Source organism: Tyto alba, unplaced genomic scaffold, assembly GCF_018691265.1.
Source record: "Tyto alba isolate M040663 unplaced genomic scaffold, T.alba_DEE_v4.0 Super-Scaffold_29, whole genome shotgun sequence".
NCBI classification, from domain to species: domain Eukaryota; kingdom Metazoa; phylum Chordata; class Aves; order Strigiformes; family Tytonidae; genus Tyto; species Tyto alba.
In genome coordinates this window covers 3,324,759-3,346,152 of record NW_024881303.1, presented here as the reverse complement: position 1 = coordinate 3,346,152, position 21,394 = coordinate 3,324,759, and the positions used below count along the sequence as shown (strand labels likewise).

At 41.1% G+C, this 21,394-nt stretch overlaps 1 protein-coding gene across 1 annotated transcript; it reads left to right on the top strand.

The window, feature by feature from the left end:
- The first annotated feature begins 475 nt into the window (after window positions 1-475).
- Window positions 476-21,160, top strand: SAV1 (salvador family WW domain containing protein 1). The gene is made up of 5 exons (XM_033003015.2): window positions 476-727; window positions 2,572-3,018; window positions 12,446-12,716; window positions 13,651-13,794; window positions 20,166-21,160. The coding sequence occupies exons 1-5, from the start codon at window positions 634-636 to the stop codon at window positions 20,365-20,367; spliced, it is 1,158 nt and encodes a 385-aa protein (XP_032858906.1). The 5' UTR covers window positions 476-633; the 3' UTR covers window positions 20,368-21,160.
- The last annotated feature ends 234 nt before the right edge of the window (window positions 21,161-21,394 follow it).

Below are 21,394 nucleotides of genomic sequence, written 5' to 3'. Positions count from 1 at the left end.
TAACATCATGTAAAACTGAAAGATGAACCAACATTATTTATAATGAATGTAAAAAAAAAATTAAATATTACTGTACGATCCATACTTGTGTCTTCTGCTTTTTATTTAACATGAAAATATTTCCATGGAAGTTGTAGATACTTCGGGTAGTATCTGCAAATTCATCAGATGCATACAGGAAGGTATAATAATAAAAAGGGCAGTTTGGCAGCTACCAAAAGTCGTTTCTTCTATTACGAGAGTTGATTAAAGGGGAAAAAACTTCGGGGGGGGGGGGAGCGGGCAGCCCCCGAGGCGGGTCCGTTTCCCGCCACCGTCCCGGCGCGTGCGCCCTCCCCGCCGCGCGGGGGCGCTCTGACTGCGTGCGCCCCCCCCCCCCCCACCTCCCTGCCCCGCGGCCAATCCCCGGAGGGCGGAGGCCGCTTTACCCACAAGCCCCCGCGACAACCCCCCCCCCCCCCCGCCCCCGCCCCCCCCGCCCTCCTTCCCCTCAGCTCTCCGCCCGGTGCGCGGCCATGAGGGCGCGGAGCAACCGTCGCCGCGCCTGAGGGTCCGGGGGCGGCCGGGGCCGTGCCCTGCGGAGCGGGGAGCGGCGCCGGGCATGCGGGCGGTGGGAGCGGGTCGGGAGGTGGGATGCTGTCGCGGAAGAAGACGCGTACGGAGCTCTCCAAGCCGGGCGAGGTGCAGGGCAAGTACGTGAAGAAGGAGACCAGCCCTCTGCTTCGCAGTGAGTGTCGGGGACAGGCTGAGGGGGGAAAGCCCCAGGCTTTCCGCGGGAGGACCGCGTCCTTTGTGTGCTGCGATTGTGGCCCGGCGGGCCCTGGAGGCCCTGCGCGGGTTTGGGGGGTCCCCTCCTGGGGGGGGGTGGGGGAAGAAATTCCTCTTGTGGGAGCTGGCGGAAGGAGGCTGGCTTTAAAAGGGAGCCCTACGCGTAGTGTACCACCAGCTGCTTACTGTAAACAAACTTGGTTGGCTTTTTTTTTTGTTGATTTTTTTTTTTGTTTGTTTGTTTGTTTTTTCTGCCGTTGCTCAGTTTTCAACAGGCAGGGCTTCAGATAGTCTCCAAACAGGTACCCGTCAGATGAGTGGAACAGCTCATCCCATTCTTTCCAGAACTCAGTGGTTGTTTTCCTGATCTAGGCTGTTTGCCCTGACAAAAGGTGTGTGCTTTGAAAATGAGATAACTGTACGAGGCAGTTGCATAGAATCCCTGCGGAAGCAAGTGCTCCAGTTCTTAACCATGAATCAATGTGGTGAGGTCACCGCTATGTACCTTGGACACTGATCTTTGTGTGGCTAACCTGACGCTAATGCCACGGTCCTGGTTTTGCTAGGACTATACAAAACACTAGCGAATACACCTTGAAAGCGCATTGAGGTTTGCTTCTGTTAATCTTTGAAAATTCTGCTGTAATTGCAGGATGATTCCATGACTGTGATTAGCTTGGAGATCACAACTAGCAACAACTGATCTGCTGGTAGGAACAGGCACTCAGCTTTTCTGGAAGTATTTGCTGCATGAACAGCTGGTTCCCCGGTCAACAGGCAAAATCATTTAGTAGTCAGATTACATTGACATAGTCTTTGAAAAAAAAACAAACCAAAACCCACAAAGCTTTTTTTCATATTAACATGTAGGTGTGTCTGAGGGGTTATTACTTTTTACATATGGTATTTGCCCTGATGTAATGAGTAGCTACTATGACTGCTTTGATTATAAATTTACTGATGGCACCTTCTGGGATGCACTGCATTTTTACCCTAAGTTGTAAAAGTTTATTAATAAAAAATAGTTAATAATAGGCATAACCTCCTAAATGAAAGTCATAGTTTCTGTTAGGTCACTTGGAAGGAAACTACTTATTTATATCATGTTGAAAGTAATAGTAAGGAGAGGAGTGATATCTCACTTACTGGAGGGAGGCAGTAAAATTGTATTAATAGGTGTCACTGTTCATGTGCAGAACCCCTTTAGGTAAAGGAGAAAGTCAGATATCTTCATAATAATTTGAGAACGTGTGCTGAATGACAGCATTTTGCTGGTTGAACTTTATAATTAATGGAGAAAGTGTGGATTCTGTACCTGATTCTGTCATGGATTATTGTGAGCATGTAGGCATTCATGTCTTCAGTTACTCTGAGTTCATAAGGACAGTGGTCTTGACGAAGTGTTAGGTAGCCAGGATACTTGGATTTTCTTGAACCTTCTAGTGGAGAGGTATGAAGCCTGGCTGTTGTAGCCCCAGTACAGTGTGGGGTGGTTTGGGGGTTCTATTGTTTGTGTTTTTTGATGGGTTTGGGGGTTTGTGTGTTTATGGTGGATGCAGTTAGACTGGCAAAATGGTACTCTTGGCAATAGTTTGTTGCTGGAGGGTGTGATGGTTTCTGTTGCACCAGTACAAACTCCAGCATTACCACCATTATACTTACATACGCATTAAAGGTGCATTAAATAGGTTCTAGCATTTGGACTTCTTCAGTTCCATGGTGGAAATCATCATTGTGGCTAGCCAAATGCTTCAGGTGTAAGTACAGCCAAAGTTCTTATTTTTCTTTCATGCTGTATATCAGATCTGATGCCTTCATTTATCCGTCACGGTCCAACCATTCCAAGACGAACTGATATCTGTCCTCCTGACTCAACTTCTTCTGCATATGCTTCTGGTGGAGATGGAATTGTTTCCAGAAACCAGAGTTTCCTTCGAACTCCTGTGCAGAGGCCACCTCATGAAATAATGAGACGTGAAAGCAACAGACTGTCCGCACCTTCCTATCTTGCAAGAAGTTTAGCTGATGTCCCTAGAGAATATGGCTCTTCCTCCCAGTCCTTTTTAACAGAACCTAATTCTGTTTTGGAAAATGGAGATGCTGGTGCCCGATGTTATTATTATGACCATTTTTATGATGCCCAGAGGAGACGTCAGTTAAATGATCGCGTACACGAGGACTACAGGTATTATGAACACAACAGCGATCTTTTCCAGAGGATGCCACAGAATCATGGGAGGCACACTTCAGGTAATTATTGTTGCTTTTTTTACAATATGTTTTTAATAAGACTTTGGATACAGAGGTGTATCAGGATGATCAGGGTCATGTGCTTAGGAGTTATGCTTTGTACGACAGAGCTTCTTTTAATGACATTTCTGTGATCCAGGTACACTGTGTGCTCACATTTCTTAATTCTAAGAATTTGCCTATATTCAGAAAGGAAAAAATATACTAAAGCCAGGATTTATTTATTAAGTGGGGTAAGGTTGAGCAAGTTTTTTTTAATGCCAAGCATATATGCAACTCATGACAAAGTTGATTCAGTTGCTAACTATCAAGGAATTTTATTCATTAGGGGACATCTACTATTTTCATGATGTAGAGAATAATCAAAGATCTAAATAACAGCACTGCTGTTTTGTTTTATTATAACTATCATTGTGTTGTTATTTAATTTTCTTGTGTTAATTTGACCTCAATAATTAAAATAATTTATTGTAAATAGTCAACGGGAGGAATGACTGCTTTATGTAATTAGCAAATTGACATAGAGTTAGTGCTGAAATTGACTTCCTAGTCCATGATTTTTATTTTCTTTCCTTTTAGCTTGTAATATTGTTTATAAATATGCCTATTTCCCCCTCCAATTCACTGGAACTTGTCTTTGTTTTCTAATGGAAGAACAGCATAAGAGAGAAGAATCCACTAAATACTACTCTTTGAAATACTTGGTTCTATCTGTGATGACACTGAAGAATAATTCTTGGGTGCAGTGTGCTGTTGTCAGTCTATTGGTGAAATAAAAAGTCTGGGATTACAATATTGGCCATAGAAAGGTGACCTTAAAGTTGTAAATTTGGCTGCATTTGAGCACTGCATATACTACAGAAACTCTGTTCAAGGAGGAGTTTGAAACAAACATTTTGAACCTGTAAATAACTTACCTTCAACACTAAATACGTTATTAGTTTGTTACTACTTGTAATCTGTGAACAAAATAGTACGTAGTCTCTAGTGAAATAAATCTCCCGTCTAGAAAAATAAATCTGCTAGGAAGAATGTCAACATTTAAGGCTGCTGACCTTGTGTATGGGATTATAACCTGACCATGCTTTCTGAGGTTTTTTTTCATAGAGAAACATTTCAATATAAAGTGACAGAAGAGTAATGCTAGTGTTACTTCTGTCAGCCAGTAAATTTTGAAATACTAAGGACTTGCTCCTTTATCTTCATTTATTTTCCTAAATGCATCTGATCCACCTAGATTTTGCATGAGAGCCCTCCATCTCTGTCAGTTGTTCAGCTGGCAGTCATTAAACAGTTACCTGGTCCAGATAAGGAGCACCTCTTAGCGTGTGCTGGGATATGGTAGGGAGGAGAGGCAGGAGGGGAGGATTTCATAAACCCATCCATCATGTTAACAGTCAAAATTATTACACTAACTGTGTATGCTGAGGAAGATTTCAAAAATGGTGCTGCTGCTTTGTAGAATTGAAACAGTTAAGTGGAAATGGAGTTCTATCTATCAGTTTGAAAGTGGAGTTTAATTTCTTAAATTAATAATTTAATTCTTAAGGTAAAAGGGGGGCTTTACAGCCATATTTTTCTTATTTGTAGCAACATGGATTTCTTTCTAAAAAGACTTTATTTTCCCCCTGTTTGTCTACATGCCCCCTTAGCCACTGGAAATCATAAGAGCTGCTGCAGTTTGTTTGGTTTCTGTCATTCACTCTCATATTTTTACATTTAATAGTTTGAACAAGTTCTACATTATTTTATAACGGTGAGTATTCAATCCCATGCATTTGTAGGGAGAGACAAAAAAAGGTGAGCCTTTTGTCTGCCAAAGTGTTTCCCTTTTCCTCTGTTGTTTTTTCTTTCATCTCATCATGGAATGTGAAATCTTAAATTCCTCTTTCACTACAGTAAGAATATTGACCTATGTCCTTAACTTTTGTACATCTTTTCAAGAATTGCCATTACTTTTCCTCAGTAAAAGAATTACGTGGCCAAAAATAAGAAAACCTTACATTTTCTTACTAATTCCATCTCACCATTAAGCTTCTTTTTATTTGAACCATATAATACTGAGGCAGGCCTTTGACTTTCATTGTCTTTCTCTAAATTACTTTTTCCTCACACACCTCCATTGTTGTTTCTGAATGTTTCATTTAAGCAAAATTCTTCATCAAGATAATTGATGACAAAATTGCCTAATACCTACAGTTTCGACACATGAGTGTGTTTATTAGCTATGCTGCCTTCTATGCTTTTCTTCCTTTCCCACCTTCCCTTAGAAGGTTCCCCCAGTCAGTCCCGTTACGGTTGGGTTTGATTGCTGCAGAAATGTTGCCTGGTGAACACAAGGTACACTTGTTATTGGTGAGCGATGTTTCATTTGGGGTTGGTTACGACTGAGATGACTTTGGAGCAGTGGTCTGGAAGGGAAGAGGTGCATGGGGGAATTTCAGCTTTTTTTCAGAATAAAGATTCCCCTCTGTATAATTTGGAGATAAGTTGAAAACGTGTTCTTACTGAGATCTTCATAGTCAAAGTATTCAGCAAAGTATTTAAGAAAGTCCCGTAATTTTTCAGCAATTTATGTTGACAGTGTTGTTGCGTTCTGTTATAGGCATTTCTTCTTGAAGTCCTGTTGTCTCTCTCGGTATGATTCAATACTACCATGTCCTCCTTATTTTCATTAGATTTGTTTTGAATTGGCAATCCAGTGCTGTTTGTTTTCCTGAAAAATGTCTTCAACTGAGATATTTCTTGGTTTTGTATGTTTAGCTATCTCTGTGGCATTTCTTGAAAACATTTTTTAGTGTCCATTTGAAACTTAATTCTAAGAGACTTTACCTGTCTTTCCTCGACATCTCTTTCCTCTCTTCTAGGTTAAAGGTTTGGGGAGGTCTGTGGTTGAAGTTATATCTACAGTATAGATTGGAACTAACTTGTAACCAAGACCTCAGAGTTATTTGTACCTGTTTGAGCGGTAAGCTGAAAAATTCTTATGTGTATGTGAAAATTGCTGAGATTAAAATCACCGTGTAAAGGGACTTTCTGATGGTGGATTGTAAGCGGTTGACTGTGATGTCAGAGGAGGAAAATGCTTAATCCTGTGGACAGAGAATCCAGTGCACTTTAGTGAAAATAGGTTCATCTCATGTTAAATTGTACCCCTTAAGAATTGCAAACTGGTATTTGTGTTTAATATAAAAGCAAAATTAATAAATAGAAATTATTAAATGAAACCTATTTAGAGCTAAAGTAGCAGGGCTTTTCTTTTTAGATCTGTACACTTCACGCATTTTTAAACAAATGGCAATTCCTGCTCTTTTCTTCTTTTGTGCTGATTTTGCAGTAACTTCTTTGTAGCATGCTTTTTGAGGCTTTCAAAGTACTTCCTGTCATTTCCTATTTGTGAATTTATGCTTACTTGGAGTTCCCTCTGACAAAGGAGGTACTTGTGTTCAGGAAGTACCTTCAGATGCTTTGGAATGGGTTAGGAAGGCCTAGAACCTGCAGACCTCGCTAAACAGGATAATTATTGGAACTTCTTTTTGCTATTTTATTATTACTTACTCTCTTAAACAGTTCGTTTGCCTTTTCTTCCTCTTCTTCATCCTGGTTTGATGAGGGGAAGGGAGAGGATTTTGGCATCCCCAAAAAAAGCTCTCAAGACAATTTACCTAATTAAAGACAAATACGAAGGCCTTTTGTTTGGCTGGATTTGTTCTTCACCACTTTAAAATTTGGTTGAAACTAGTTGTGGGGAATTCATAGGCTCTGAAACTTGTCTGCCTACATCAGCACTGTATCTAATAAACACAGTGAGACTTTCTCTTCAGTTTTTCTGCTCTTTTCCCTTTATGCTGGACTGCTCTGGTGGTAGGGTTTTCCTCCTGTGCTTTCTACCAGGCAGACTGAAGAACTGCCTTTTGCTGACCTGGAAACCCTTCCTCCTAAGAACATGAACTTCTTTCTGGGCAACGTGCCTTTACAATAAAACCCCTTCAGTGAGCTGAGAGCATTAACGTATATCGCGTACGGTTTTCTTTGTTCCGTACTAATGAGACAAACCAAACAGAACTTCCTTGATTGAAGAAGATACTACATATTCTTCACATTTGTGACGTTATTAGCTTAAGATACATTTCTAAGAGAGAAATATTAAATGAACGAATCTTTGCACTGATACCTTATAATGCCCTTGAATGTGGTGCTCAAAGTTCAAGTTTGGATTCTGGTATTAGGATGCCCTGTTGTTGAATATGTTGAGAATAAGACTGAATATAGAGCCTGGCTTTACTTAGAACTCAGAGTATCTTGTTTAGAGCATACACAGGGGTACTCCTAAGCAAGCAGACTGCATTCAACAGAATTCTCTTTTGCTTTGGAACAGCATATGATGCCTGGTGGCCTGGTTGACAATTAATTCAAGACCTTAAAGTGAAGATATTATATTTTACAAGAGAAAGAAAAAGCGAATCCACAAATAAGGTTCAGTATTGATGTTTCTTAAAAGCAACAGCTGAAGCAAAAAATACCCCAAACATATATACCATTATGAATCAAGAGTTAAGAAGTGAGGCTAGACAGGTTCTAAAGAGGCAACCCGAAAAGGGTTTACAATTGCATAAATTTAAACTCATTGTTGACCATTTTTGAAATTTGATAGTGCCACTCAGGGGAATTTATAAAGAACGGTTCTCATCCTTAAGCAGAGGAAAGGAGACCTTTAACATTTGGAAAAAATAGATAATTTAAACCTTATTCATTGGGAAAGCAGGAAGAATGAGAATTTCTGTTTCATCATAGATAAAACAGTATGTAAGTGTGAAACCCCTGAGTAGTTACAGTGAACTGGTTTGACTACTCTGGTTTTACTTATTGTATGGTAGAGACCATATCCTCCATCGATAGGAAAATCACAGCTTTCACACTAGATGTTTTGATAAAAATGGATCGAGTTGTAAGTTTGGGGTTTTTTCTGTAGATATTTTGCATTGCGCTATGTAAATGTGGTACCAGCCCATGATTCAGGGAGTATCTTTGATGTTTGCAGCAAAATTCTGTGCAAAGCTTTGAGCTGCTGTGAAAGTGCTTTAGGGCTAAGACCTTACCTGAAATTTAAATATAGAAGAGTGTCATAATTTGGCAGTATGACACAGGAAAGGTAGTGTTCACAGTAGATAGTTTTAGGCTGTCTTGTAACTTACTACTTTGGCTTATACTTTGGAAGAAGTCACATAGGAATTTACGCTTCCTAGTGTTGTTCAGTCTTATGATTGATACTTAGAGGTATATTTATGTGAAAGTCAGTTTTCATTTTCTCTTATTGTTCATAATCATAGCAGGAGCTATTTCTCTTGTATGTGTATCCACTCTCCCTTGAAGGAAATGTCTGCTGAGTTTTATAAGGAAAACCAATATACAACTTCTTTTGATCTCTAGTAACTCAAATTATATATACAAATGTCTAAATTGTGCTAATTGCCAATTTGAATGCCATAGTGGGTTGATGGTTGTAAGACATTGAAGACCTCATGTCTTAAAACTTCCAGCACACAGAATATTTCAGTATGATCTGTGATTTTTAAGGGGAAGAATGCACATTAAGTCTGTACATGATAGTCTACAACCTGAAGTATTTGCAACCATCAGTTTATAAATCTGACCTTTGATTTAATAATTAAGAGCTTTCTAGTTGTAGAGGCTTGAAACATTGTTCGAAACTGGTAACTGATACAGCTGTGTAAGTTTGCCTTAACGGTATGAATCTGCTCCAAAAATGAAGTCAAAATGACAAAAGGAATGCATATTGTACTTGTCTGGTATTATTTTTGTTCTTTGCATCTTGGAAATCAAAAAAAAAAAAAGCTGACATTAGGAGAAACCGTGTAGCTTGAATTAAATGATTGTGCAAACACAGCGTTGCCTTTCCATTAGGTGTGGCATTGCTTTTTAGACTGCTTTCTAGGTGATTTCTCTATGTAATCTAGATTTTGGTGTTCCTCGCTACCTGAGTCTATCTCCCAGTCTTCTCAGGCTTTTGTATGAAGAGATACAGGCATTGTGTCAAGAAAACTTCTGGTGCAGAGGTTGATTTGTGCAACTTTTAATACCAGTTTCCAAATTTCTGATGCTTTAGAAAGCACTGACCTTTACCCCAAGGAATGCATATGTATGTATTTGCTGCTGGAATTGTGCTAGAATTTAAGTAGGAGAAACTGTAACAAAAATACAGATGTGCTGGTTTTAACAGTAAACATAAATATGTTTATGGCTTTGAAAGTTCTTTCCCCCAGTAAAGTTTGTGTGTTCAGATCTTCTGGTAGCAGTAATTTAATAGTCACTCTTTATATGTACATGAAATTACAACACAGCAGTCTGATTAATTGGAGGAAATACTGAATTTGTTTATCCAAAGTGCAGTATTTTCAAGAAGCTTAAATGTTTGTATTTTGTCATTGGAATGAAAACAAAACCAGTGACATAACTGTAGCGAGGGTCTGAAATAGTTTCGCTGCCCCAGTACTGCTAAAGGTCAGGAAGCCTCCAGGATGTTTCTCCTCACTGGAAGTAAAGGTCTCGGCTGGTTAATGCTGGTGAGAGACGGGAGCCATCAGCTTTCCTTTATAAAGCTCACAAATAGGTAAGTACTGTAACGAGAGGAAATACTTAAGGCCAAATAGTTTAAAACACAACAACACTAGGAAAAGATTTGTAGATGAGCACAAACGTTTTAGAGAACTTGGGAAGAAATTTGTGAGTTTGTTTTTTTAATTTATTTTTTATTTATTCGGTTGCTTTGGAGCCTTCCCCTTACTTTATTGTTGATGACTGCTATCTTGTATTGGAATGACAGCCCATCCAGTTTTCAGTCTATGTCATTTTATGTGTAAATGAATTCTTAAAATAGCTGACATCCCTTGGTGTCCTGGTTTTAACCCCAACTAGCAGCTAAGCACCACGCAACCGCTCGCTCACTCCTCCCCCCTCCCAGTGGGATGGGGAGGAGAGTCGGGGGAAAAAAAAAGGTAAAACTAGTGGGTTGAGATAAGAATGGTTTAGTAACTAAAAAAAAAAATACTATAATAATAATTGTAATGGAAAGGAATATAATAAAAAAGAAATAAAACCCAAGACAAGTGACGCACAGTGCAGTTGCATCGGTCAGCAGGTGGTGAGCCTGAGCAGCAATCCACCCCCCAGCCAACTCCCTCCAGTTTCTGTACTGAGCAGGACATTCTGTGATGTGGAATAGCCCTTTGACTAGTTTGGGGCAGCTCTCCTGGCCGTGCTTCTTGTGCACCTCCTCGCTGGCAGAGCATGGGAAACTGAAAAAGCCTTACCTTAGGGTAAGCACTGTTTAGCAAAAACTAAAACACTAGGCATTATTCTCACACTAAATCCAAAACAGAACACTGTACTAGCTACTAGGAAGAAAATTAACTGTATCCCAGCTGAAAGCAGGACGCTTGGCTAGCAGGCTGTATTGTGTATGTATATTGAAAAAGACTGTTGCCTTTGTCAGCAAACGAGTACAAAATTGCCTGAGAAATGCAATGATTTTGCTGCTACTTCAGTATTACTGTTGTCTTTTTGAGTTAATGACTGCAGACCTGCCTTTCCCTTCTGCTCTCTCAAAAAGTAATCTCACAAATGTTATTTCTGAAAAACAGAAGGGGTATATTCCTCAGTCAGTAAATGTGGTGCTTGTGATGGAGTCACTTTCTGACTTCTGAGAAAATGGAAAAAGCGGTTCCCATACCCCTTCCTCTGGCTGTGGGAAATAATAACACACAAACTCCAATGAATACTGTGATTGAATAGATGCATTTGATTGTGATGAAAAGATAATTGGAGTTTCTTTAAAGCCAGAGACTTTATAATTGTAGAACTGTGGGTAACTACCAAAGAGGATTTTTAAAAAGAGTGTGGAATTTAGGTCAGCATGGCCAGTAGGTAGCAGGCTTCCAAGGAATGGAAAGAGACTTGCAAAATTCTCGTGTCGCTGGGTTTTTGGGGTTCGGGTTTTGTTTTGGTTTGGTTTTTTTTGTAATTATTATTATGGCTCTTATTTCAACTAGCTTCCTAAATATCCATAGTATATAGAGGGAAGGAAAAGATTAAATTGAAATGATGTGTCTTCAGTGTGTCTATCAGCATCCAGCATGCTGATTTTTAAAATCTAAAAACTTTGTGTATGTTACAATAAATCATGTGTTTTAAAATGCTGGTGAACCATTGCTTAAATCATCTGTTTAGCAATCTATCCTGAATGTGCTGGGTTTCTAGGGCAGAGGTAGGAACTTAATCAACTACTGATTCCTGGCAGCCCTGCTGCTGCCAGTACACCAAACTTAGGCTTTAGTTCTCTTGTTGGAAAGCCCTTCTGCTAGTGCAGCCCACATCACCAAGAAAAGCTGGAAATTACTTTTTTCATGTGCCTCTTCAGCATAATAAAGAGTAGGTACTCGGTTTCAGAGAAGAGCAAGATGTAGAGAAGCAGATGTACAGCCTAATAGCCAGCAAAACTTCCTTCCAGGATCTGTGGAAGGGAGAAAGGGGGTGGAGGGTGATGAGAAGAATTTTGAGACTCGCTCTGAACAAAAAGTCTCTGGATCTTGTCTGGATTGCATTCAGAAGGCCTGGCTGTCCCACCCAGCAGTGCGCATAAACTAGCTAGTCTAATGAGTGTGGGTAGTTTTAGCGAAGAAGGTATGGCAACATCAACTTCAGTGTGGGCAGGATGACCATGTTCAGCAAAGGGCTTGTGCAGGATCCTCTGTGGGTTCAGCTTTTCTGTTTTCTCTTGTTACTGATGACGCTTTTTGGCCGTGATTGCACGTGCTTGAGTAATAACGGTCAGGGCAGGATGGTGCTAACCTTGTGCCTCCTCTCTTGGTTTACCTGGTCCTGTTACTGCTCTTGACTGGTTAATCTGAAAAGCTTTGTTGATATTCAGTGATTTCTCCACATAGTTGTAGTTTCTGACTGAGTAGAAAAAGAAATAGCTGTGGTTTGAGGGAGATAAACAGTTTTGATGCAGCTGTAATAGCATGTTAAAAGAAACTGTCATTTATTTAAAGCTTTAACATTTGTAATCTAATGTTAGCTCTCTGCACAGCAAATTGAGACAATAATAGCTTAATCCCTGTTATGTGTGCTAATATACATGTCTAACTGAAAGAGCAGGGATGCTTGTAACTGTCTCTGAAGCTGTCTGGTGAATCTGGAGTTGAAGGAGAGCGAAACAAGTGAGATTTAACAGGGAATAGCTATTTTGACTTCTCGCCTTTTTATTAACGCACGAGTATCATGAACACCATGATATTGTTCAGAGTTCACAGGGTGCCTCGTGGTGGGGAGGGGAAGCTAGCTTTGTAGGTAATGTTGGGTTTGGGTATTATCAGTTAAGCTAAACATTGCTTTCCCCTTTTTTTAGGCATTGGTAGAGTTGCTGCTACTTCTCTAGGAAACTTAACAAATCATAGTTCTGAAGATTTACCTCTTCCTCCTGGCTGGTCAGTGGACTGGACTATTAGAGGAAGGAAATACTATATAGATCATAACACTAATACAACTCACTGGAGCCATCCACTCGAGCGCGAGGGACTGCCTCCGGGATGGGAGAGAGTTGAGTCAGCAGAATTTGGAGTGTATTACGTAGATCACATCAATAAAAGAGCTCAGTATAAGCATCCTTGTGCTCCCAGGTAAGATATCTGCCTTCTCTTCTGTGGCTGGATTTTTCTTAATGCAGTTCAGAAAGTGGAACTGTTTTTGTCTCATAACGTGCCAAAACCTTCTTATTTTTAGAAGTAAGCTTTACTGGTTCTTGACTAAGATTTTTAGAAGTTGTAATTGCTAGGTTTTTGTCTCATCCGTTACTGTCTTAAGTTTAAAACCAGGATATTCTTCCTAACTCACTAAAAGCAGCTATTCTCTTCGACTGTCAGTAAAATAGCAAAGTTGTTGAGAACAGAATTGAATTGTAGACTGAAAAGAAACTCGAACCAGGAGACTGTCTGAACAAGTAGCATGTACCATCTGAAACATGAATTAAGTCTTGTCTAGAATGAAAATCAGTATTTTAGCTACTCATAATTTAAAGGCAAAATAAAGTTAGTGTACACCAAATCTAACAGTTAATTTCTGTTACTCAATCTATTTTTGCTGTTACCTAGGAAGTGAAAGGTTTTTAACATGTGGTATGAAAGATAAACATATGAGGATGGCCTTTGTTATAAATGGAAAAACTTATCAGCTGCTGCCCAAATACATTTGTTCTAACATACTAAATGGTGGATTAATTGGCTGAATCAGTACTTGCCATTTTAATGTTGTAAAAACAGATAGCATTTTTTGTTCTGCTGTAGTATCCAGGCAGCAGGCACTAGGTGAATAGGTCTAAGGTGAATTTTGCGGTGTGCTAACAGATAGCAGCAACACTTACACTTGTGATGGGAGTGAAGCACAAAAATAGCAACAGAAAGTCACAGTATAGGCCTGCTGAGGCAACACCGCCTGTGTGGTTGCATCACCCGCCTTTGCGTGGATGAATCTGTGTAATGTCAACAATTTAACAATATCAGTATGTCTAAGTTATTACGTGGAGGTTACGGACTTTGTCTGTCTGTCTTCGTACAGCGTTCCCCGTTACGACCAGCCTCCTCCAGTGACTTACCAGCCGCAACAAGCCGAGAGAAGCCAGCCTCTCCTTGTCCCTGCAAACCCCTACCACACTGCGGAGATTCCAGACTGGCTCCAGGTCTACGCCAGGGCTCCTGTAAAGTGAGTTTTGGTTTTTCTTCCCTCTGCCTTTCACACCATGCATGCATAACTTAGAAGAAAAGCAAGTGAATTTTGATGACTGAAAGTAGAACTCTAACTGGTATCTGTTTCTTAATTGCATAAGAACTATTGCTGACAGTGCATGAAGAAGTTGTACCAGATGTTCATCGCGTGAGTTTGCTTTGTGTTGGGCATTCATAAAATCATCACAGTACTTCTGGCAGTTCACATGACTTGCAGAATGATGTATTAGAGAGTTGAGGATATGACTTACCATCAGTGATTTGTGAGAACGGTACCATGTGCTTGTAAAATATGTGAAGTATTTTTAGGGTGTGAACTTCTTCATTTATATTGTACTCCTTTTTAAAAAAGACACAAATTTTCCTTCACAGTGAAGAATTTTGACTACAGACTGAAATCTATATTTCTAATCAAGAACTTTAATTAAAAACTAAGTGGTAGTAAAAAGTCATTTTTTCAAAGAAACAATGCTATGGGAACAGGGAGTCTCCTCCAAGAAAAGATTTGAGTCAGCATAATGGAAGAAATTACATTTTCTAATGGGTACAGTTCTGCAGAAGAGTAACACTGAATAGAAAAGTAGTAAAAAAATCCAGATACATTTTAATAATTATGGAATCATGTATTTTTTCATAAGGGGAATATGGAGAAGCTAAGTGTTACAGCAGTGAGCTGATCAGTCTGTAGTTGCAAATTCAGACTGTGTATGATGTTCAGTGACTTCCACTAAAAAGTCCTCCTTTTTTTAGCTGCTTCTAGTAACTATAATTTGAATGGGTTTTATTACTACTTCTGGCTGCTGGGCTTGCCAGCAGCCCATAAAGATTTAAATTGGCCTAAAATCCACCAGTACACTTACACACCAGAGGTACGCTAAGTTCCTGTAACCTATGGGAGGACTTGTTTCCTAGAAATACTTTTTGGTTTTGGCTGCTGCTGCATGTCTTTATTTAGGTCTTTGGCACATCCAGACAATGTAGTCTTAAATATTTCAACCTGTGTTGTGTGGACTCTTGTTGGTACTTCTCTTGAAACTTGAGAAACAGATTTAAGACAATTCAAACAATTTATCAGTAATTTCTTTATATCTAGTAGGCTGAGACAAATTAAAAAAAAAAAAAGGGGGGCAAAAAACCCCACAAAACAAAACAAAAACATTTAATTCATTCAAGCTGTTTGAATAGAATTTACATGGTTCAGAGGAATCAAAAATTATGTGTTTTCCAGTATCCTTTTAGCCTTCTGTTACAGTAGCGCTGGTGGTAACAGTGATATTGTCAAAATTCTCAAACACTTCCGTGAAGAAATAAATTGTGGTTTATGCTAATACTATACTGGAAAAGTGAGGAGGAGGTAGCAGCTGGCTTAGTGTTACCTCATCTTGAGGTCTTCTTAAGGATCAATTGATGATTTGTTTTCACAGTTAAAATCAAGATCACTGATACATTTTCAATATAATTTTCATAATAAACCTCTGTTGCTGAAGCAACTGGCTTAAACCTTGAGAAAAACATCCTGTGATGCTTGTAAATTCTTCAGTAGTATTGTCCAGAAGCTGAGTGTGAGAACTTAATATCCTCCTATGTTCTGGTGCAAAACTGAAAGTAAGTGGGCAAAACAGTTTCTTAGTAGTAGTAGAGGAATACCTTTTGTGATCTGTTATTTGGAATTTACTGTAAAAATCTGTTGATTATCAGTACAGTTTTTCACTGAAATCATTGTGGTGGTATATTTTGTTATGATTTGTTACTTACACCTGACACTAGCTTGATTTAGCTGACTAAAGGCCAGTCATTTTTATTCAGAAAAGTGAATAATGATAGCAAAAATAAATAATGTTAGCTTTTGTTTCCACAAATTTCTCTGAAGGATAAGAATTCTGGCCACTGGAAAAGTCTAATGGAGAGTTTAGTAGGTATTAGCCATAATGCTTCCCTATTTTAATGAAAAATGGTCAAAGTGTTAAGATAAAAAGCAGATACTTGGCTCACTGCACAGTGGAGAGGCTTTGATGTCTGGTTATAACTTGAGGTTGTAACGATTTCCAATATCAAGGTAACTTTGATACCTTGAAGCATTCTTTTCCCCTCTCCTGGCATCTGTCAAGGGTTGTTTCGAGAGCGTAAGTGCAGCTGTCAGAATTTAGCACAGTGGAATCAAGACTCCTGGCTTGCATTTAACCCCTTGCCAGACTAAAATGGAATGTTTCTCCACCTTCCAAGTTAGTCAGGTAGGTGATCCCACAGTGTGCCAGACTGCCCACCGAGGGTGAGGAGACTGAAAATGCCTTCCTAGCATTCTCTTCTTCCAGTTTGGGGCATGTCAGTGCTTCTCGTGTTGAAAGTCTCCTATTCTATATAAAATAGTTGCTATCTACTGGGAAAAGCACTGGAGACAGGGTATTCTGACTGCATGTTCTGCCTAATAAGCTCCTGCTTTCTCACCCGAGAGGGAAGGCTGCACCCTGTAAGAATTTTGTGCTAATGTGCTTTTTCCTCTCTGCAACCAGCTGCTCTTCTAAAAAAATACCTGCTGAGTCTAGGTCAGGTATTGGTACTCCGTGCCCTGTTCCTCACAGCATCTCTGGTGAGTGTTCCTAAACCTACGATCTTTTGGATTCAAATTGAGCCCATTCCCATTGAGGCACTGCTGATGGTTTAATCTTTAATTAGACTTCTTCCCCCATTCCACACTGCTCTCGGCAGGCGAAAGGAAGCTCTCCCACTGAAAAGTAATCCTGATGTGCTGCTGCTCTTGAGAAACTGTCAGCAGGGCTTCAGAGAGCTAAAGAACCACCAAGGTCTTTGCAATCTGTGATGATGCTTTAAAAAAAAAAAAAAAAAAAGGAAAAAGCTGCAGGCCCTAGAAAACCTGCTAACACATTATTGCAGGTGACAGAGCTTTTTTTTTCTTGCTTGCTTGTATTGTCACCTTAATAAGCAACAGTCCTTCCATTGAGAATCAGCCTTGCTGCGGAATGTATTTTAATAAATGCCATTGGCTCAGAACATTTGAAAGGATACCTCAGCATGGGGCAGGTGAGGGGAAATCCTGCTCATGCCGAGTGGGAAAGGAGCAGAGGTGGAAAGGTGTTGTTCACATAAACTCAACAATCGAGTGCTTACAGAGATAGTTGTACTTGGCAAATGTTCCCAAGCAGCAGCTGGCGCTCTGCCTCTCTTGGGCTCTGATCTCCATGTTGACAAAGAGCTTCAGTTTGGTTTTTCTTGCTTTTGGGGAAAAGTGATTTCAGCAGTGCAGCCATGTCAAGACCTGGAACAACTTTGATATGACAGCTCTGATTTAGCAAGTTTGTAGAAGCTGTGGTTATTTGGGTTCTTAAAATTATTCAGAAGCATCTTTGGTAGTCATCCACATGTCTTGGTGCTTCTATATCTTTGCAATTTGTAATGCAGTTATACTTGCATAAATTTACTGATATTTTGGCTTCAACTCCATTGACATGACTACATTTGCTCATGTCATTCATTAAAATGTCTGTTGTAGGGTAAGACTCGGATCAAACAAAAGATTAAAACAGGGTTGGGGAATTGCTGTTTCCTCACTTTGCTTAGGAAATCCCGCAGCTTGGCTTATTCCCGGAGCTGGCCAGGCCTGTGGCGGGACGCTCTGCTGCTCAGGGCCCCTTTCCAGGGACAGCATTAGCACCCCTGCTCATTTTGGGGTGATATTCTTGAAGTTCTCTCAACACCAGGCTCTCCAAGCCGAGGTAGGCTCAGGTTAGCTCAGCCATCCCCACCAACGAGAACCGTGCTTAATCGTGTCGCGCCTTGTTCCCTCCAAGCCCTGGGCAGTGTGTCTGTTCTGGGCCCGTGTCTGCCTGGCTGCTGGCTCATCTCGCCCTGCCTGGCTTCTCCGGGCATCACGCTGAGGTGGAAGGAGAGAACAGCCTGTTTATTTTAAGCTTTGGCATATATCTAGCCATCTGAAGTCACTCTGCTACTCGATTTAAGAGTATTGGGGGGTCGGTCTGCCCACGCTCGACTGATGCGCTGACCGACATGAGCCAGATCCCAGTCGGTGATGGTTTGGCCACGTGGGCTTCAGAGCCTGAACTAACCCACTCTTAAGTTGCTCAACAAAAGAATTATCTTGCTGTTGGCCCAGTGTCTTGGGTTTTTCCTGAATTAATTCAATTACCAACTCCTCGAGGAACACCCTGGATGCCGGCATCTCCTGCTTAATACCATCCTGCAGCTATTCCTCCACGGGGTGTTGTGATACTGGACATCTGGCCATGAGCCAGAGACCTTTAATCCTCTCTCTGTAGAATTGCCATGATTTTGTTGAAAAACTTTGTTAGAAATACTGTTTTTCTACCAGGATCTTGGAAACCTTCCCCTGCTACTGGCACAAAAAGTAATGAAGAAAAATGCTTTCTTGAACGGTTTGGATAGCTTATATATCCAGTTAAATATTATAGACATTAAACTTGGGAAATGTTGAACCATGTGTTTGATATAAAATATCGCCAGCAGTAGTTTTGGAGAATTTGTGGCATGAGAGTGAGTCACTGATGAATGTTAGGATTGAACAAACTTCCATTATGAAACTGGACTTCATTTGACCAGCTATCTGCTTCCCTTGCAGACCTTCAGGTGCCAGTTTTGATTGTGGAAACTTACTTGCAGGAGAAATGGCATTGCCTGGATTAGTCACAAGAGTGGTTTGGCAGTTTTGCAGCCTGCAGGGAGCTTCTTCAGCTCTGCTAGTGAGACAGGGGAGGCTGGAAGGGGCTCATCTCACATTAAGTCTGTACCGATCGATCCAGGGGCAGCAGCTTTGATATCCCACAAGTCTGAAGACAGGGGCGTGTTTATGTTTCAGAAATCGAAAAAAGTGTTGGGGGTAAAAACAGAAATTCAGAAGCGCTTCATATTAAAAGGAAAAAAATAAAAAAAATAGTTCTGACAGCGCTGCAGCTTTTATAAGAAAAGCAGTGCTGCCTGTTGAGCAGGAGAGGAGACGACCTGTGGAATGAAAGGCGAGATGGCCTGGCCCAGCAGCTCTCGGCTCTGCGGTGGTTAGCGCCGCTCAGCAGCTTTCCCTGGACATTGTTTCTCCCGCCTGCCAGACTTCTGACACGTTGTGCTTCTGCTTTGCTTTGCGTTTTGTGTTAACGCACTTGGCTCTCCGTCTAACGCCGCCGCTCCGTGTGTAGCCCCCTTCTTGCCCCTTGGCGAGCTGGCAGGCGCCGCACCGCTGGCCGGTGCCCGCTTCCCTCCCCAGGGAGGGCGCGTTGACAGTGGGGGTGGCACTCGGATGACCCGAGCTGCTAGGTACTTCCCTTGCTTAGCCAACACCTCCTTGTAACCGGTGGAAGTGGGAAGAAATAGCACAGTAATTGGTCGACTTCACCACTGAGGTTGTTTCCGTCTCTCGCAGGGACCTAGGTCAGATATTCCTAACGGAGGAGGTCGGGGTGGCACCGGTGCATTTCAGGCTCTTGCCACGTGTCTCCAGGGAACCTCCCCAGGTCATTTTTCCCAGCGTAGGGAGTCAGAACATGTGGGATTTTTAGCTGTTAGTGTTTCCATCCCTCCCTGGACACCCACCCCGCTCCCCCCCCGGCAGATAATCGCTGCCCATAGCTGCGGGGGCAGTGAGGATGTCCCTTGCTGGTGTGAGTGCTTGCAGCCATTAATTATGGCCTGATTGGATTTCCCCCTCCCTCAGTCCTCACCGGTGCGGTCCCATACCCCCCTTCCGGGGTCCTGCGGGGCTCATGACCTGCAGTTTGAGACACACTGACTTAAGATTATTGCTGCTAATTAACCAAAGGGGGAAAGTGGCCAAGAGTGCTCGTTAAGACTGGCACAAGAACGCTGTGGAAACAACAGTGTGTTGTGAGGGAAGACTTGCAGAATTCTGCCTCCGGGGAGGGGGTGCCTGCTGGGGAGCGGTAGGGTCAGCTGTTGAAATAAATTTTTTCTTTCTCTCCGTTACTTTAATTTTAAAAGATGTTTTCCTGCTAAATCTCGTTGTGAATGGAGTTGCTGTTTTAATGCTTCCAAAATGCGTTTCCTCCAGGGGTTTATTATAATCACTGAATAGAATCTTGAATATTTCTCGAGTTTATCTTGGGGTATTATGAGCGATTCTGCAGTTTAGCCGTAGGTGATGTTTCTCCAGCTCGTTTTGAGACCCGGCGCCCTGCCTTTTGGTGTTAATCACCTTATTTCTTCGCCTAAAACACGCTAATGGCGATTGCTAGAAATCTGCCGGGTGGCCGTGCAACCGCCAGGCCAGTCCTTAAGAAAAGGCGTCAGATGCTGCGTATTTGCCCTCAGCAGCGAGTAGCTAATGGTTCTGTTCCGTCGACCCAGGTACGATCACATCCTGAAGTGGGAGCTCTTCCAGCTGGCGGACCTGGACACCTACCAGGGGATGCTGAAGCTGCTCTTCATGAAAGAACTGGAACGGATCGTTAAGCTGTACGAGGCGTACCGGCAGGCTCTCCTCACCGAGCTGGAGCACCGCAAGCAGAGGCAGCAGTGGTATGCCCAGCAGCACGGCAAGAATTTTTAAGCTAACAACTCTTTTTGATAGACTTTTACGAGGACACTTAAGAGCTTTAAAAGGTTTTCACACTTCAAACTATGAAAAAAGTGCTTTTGTTGAAAAGGCAGCTTATTTTTGTTGACGTTGCACCTTTGTTATTATCCTCTTGAATATTTTTCTACCTGTATTATGTATTGTTTATAAAAAATGAAAAATGTTTGTTAATCTTTTTCCATACAAGAAGTAGTTTATTATTCTGCAAACCAGCGCGGAGTTTAATCAGAGACTTGATTCTGGTATCTTTTTCTAGCAGTCAGCTGCATTATTTAGAAGCTGACTATATATTTTTAAAGGACAGTAGATGCAACTATATGAAGTGTCCTGGATTCCAAACATTGTTCAAACCCAAGTGAGTATTTCCATGTATTTCCCTCGGGACTTGGTAGCCCTCTCTTGCGAGAGGTCTGCTCTTTGTTTACAGCTTTAATGTACAGAACACCGACGCGGTTCCTGTTCAGTAACACCCAGACAGGAGCAGATTTCATCGATGTAAACCAAGTGCTTCATGAAAATGAAGTCTGAGTTGCCTTATTTTTTACTTTAACGCATTGCTACTTTAGGTTTACTACTAGTTTTCACAGAAATTAGAGGGGAAATACTTGTACCTTCTTAAAGACCAACTTTTCACGGGTTTTTAAATCCAAGGTAAACTGCGTTTCATGAAATGTGACCCAGCCACGTGGGAAGGTGATAGCATTGTCCAACCAGCTGTACCACACCATGGGAAAAATCAGGGATGTAACAACAACTGCTTTTTTTTTAAAAAAAAACCAAGCTTTTGTCTTGTAGTAAAGCTTCCTTACTTGGGGAAAACTTGTACAGTTACCCTCTCCAATATTTTCATTTGGTTCATTGATTGTCCTGAAATGTTATTTATGTTTTTGGTTTTTTTTTTTTAGTGCAATAAACATTGTTGCAGGCAAAAAATACATTTCTTGTAAATCCTATTAATTCAATAAAAATCATTTTGTTTAATGAAAGAAGAGTTGTCCAA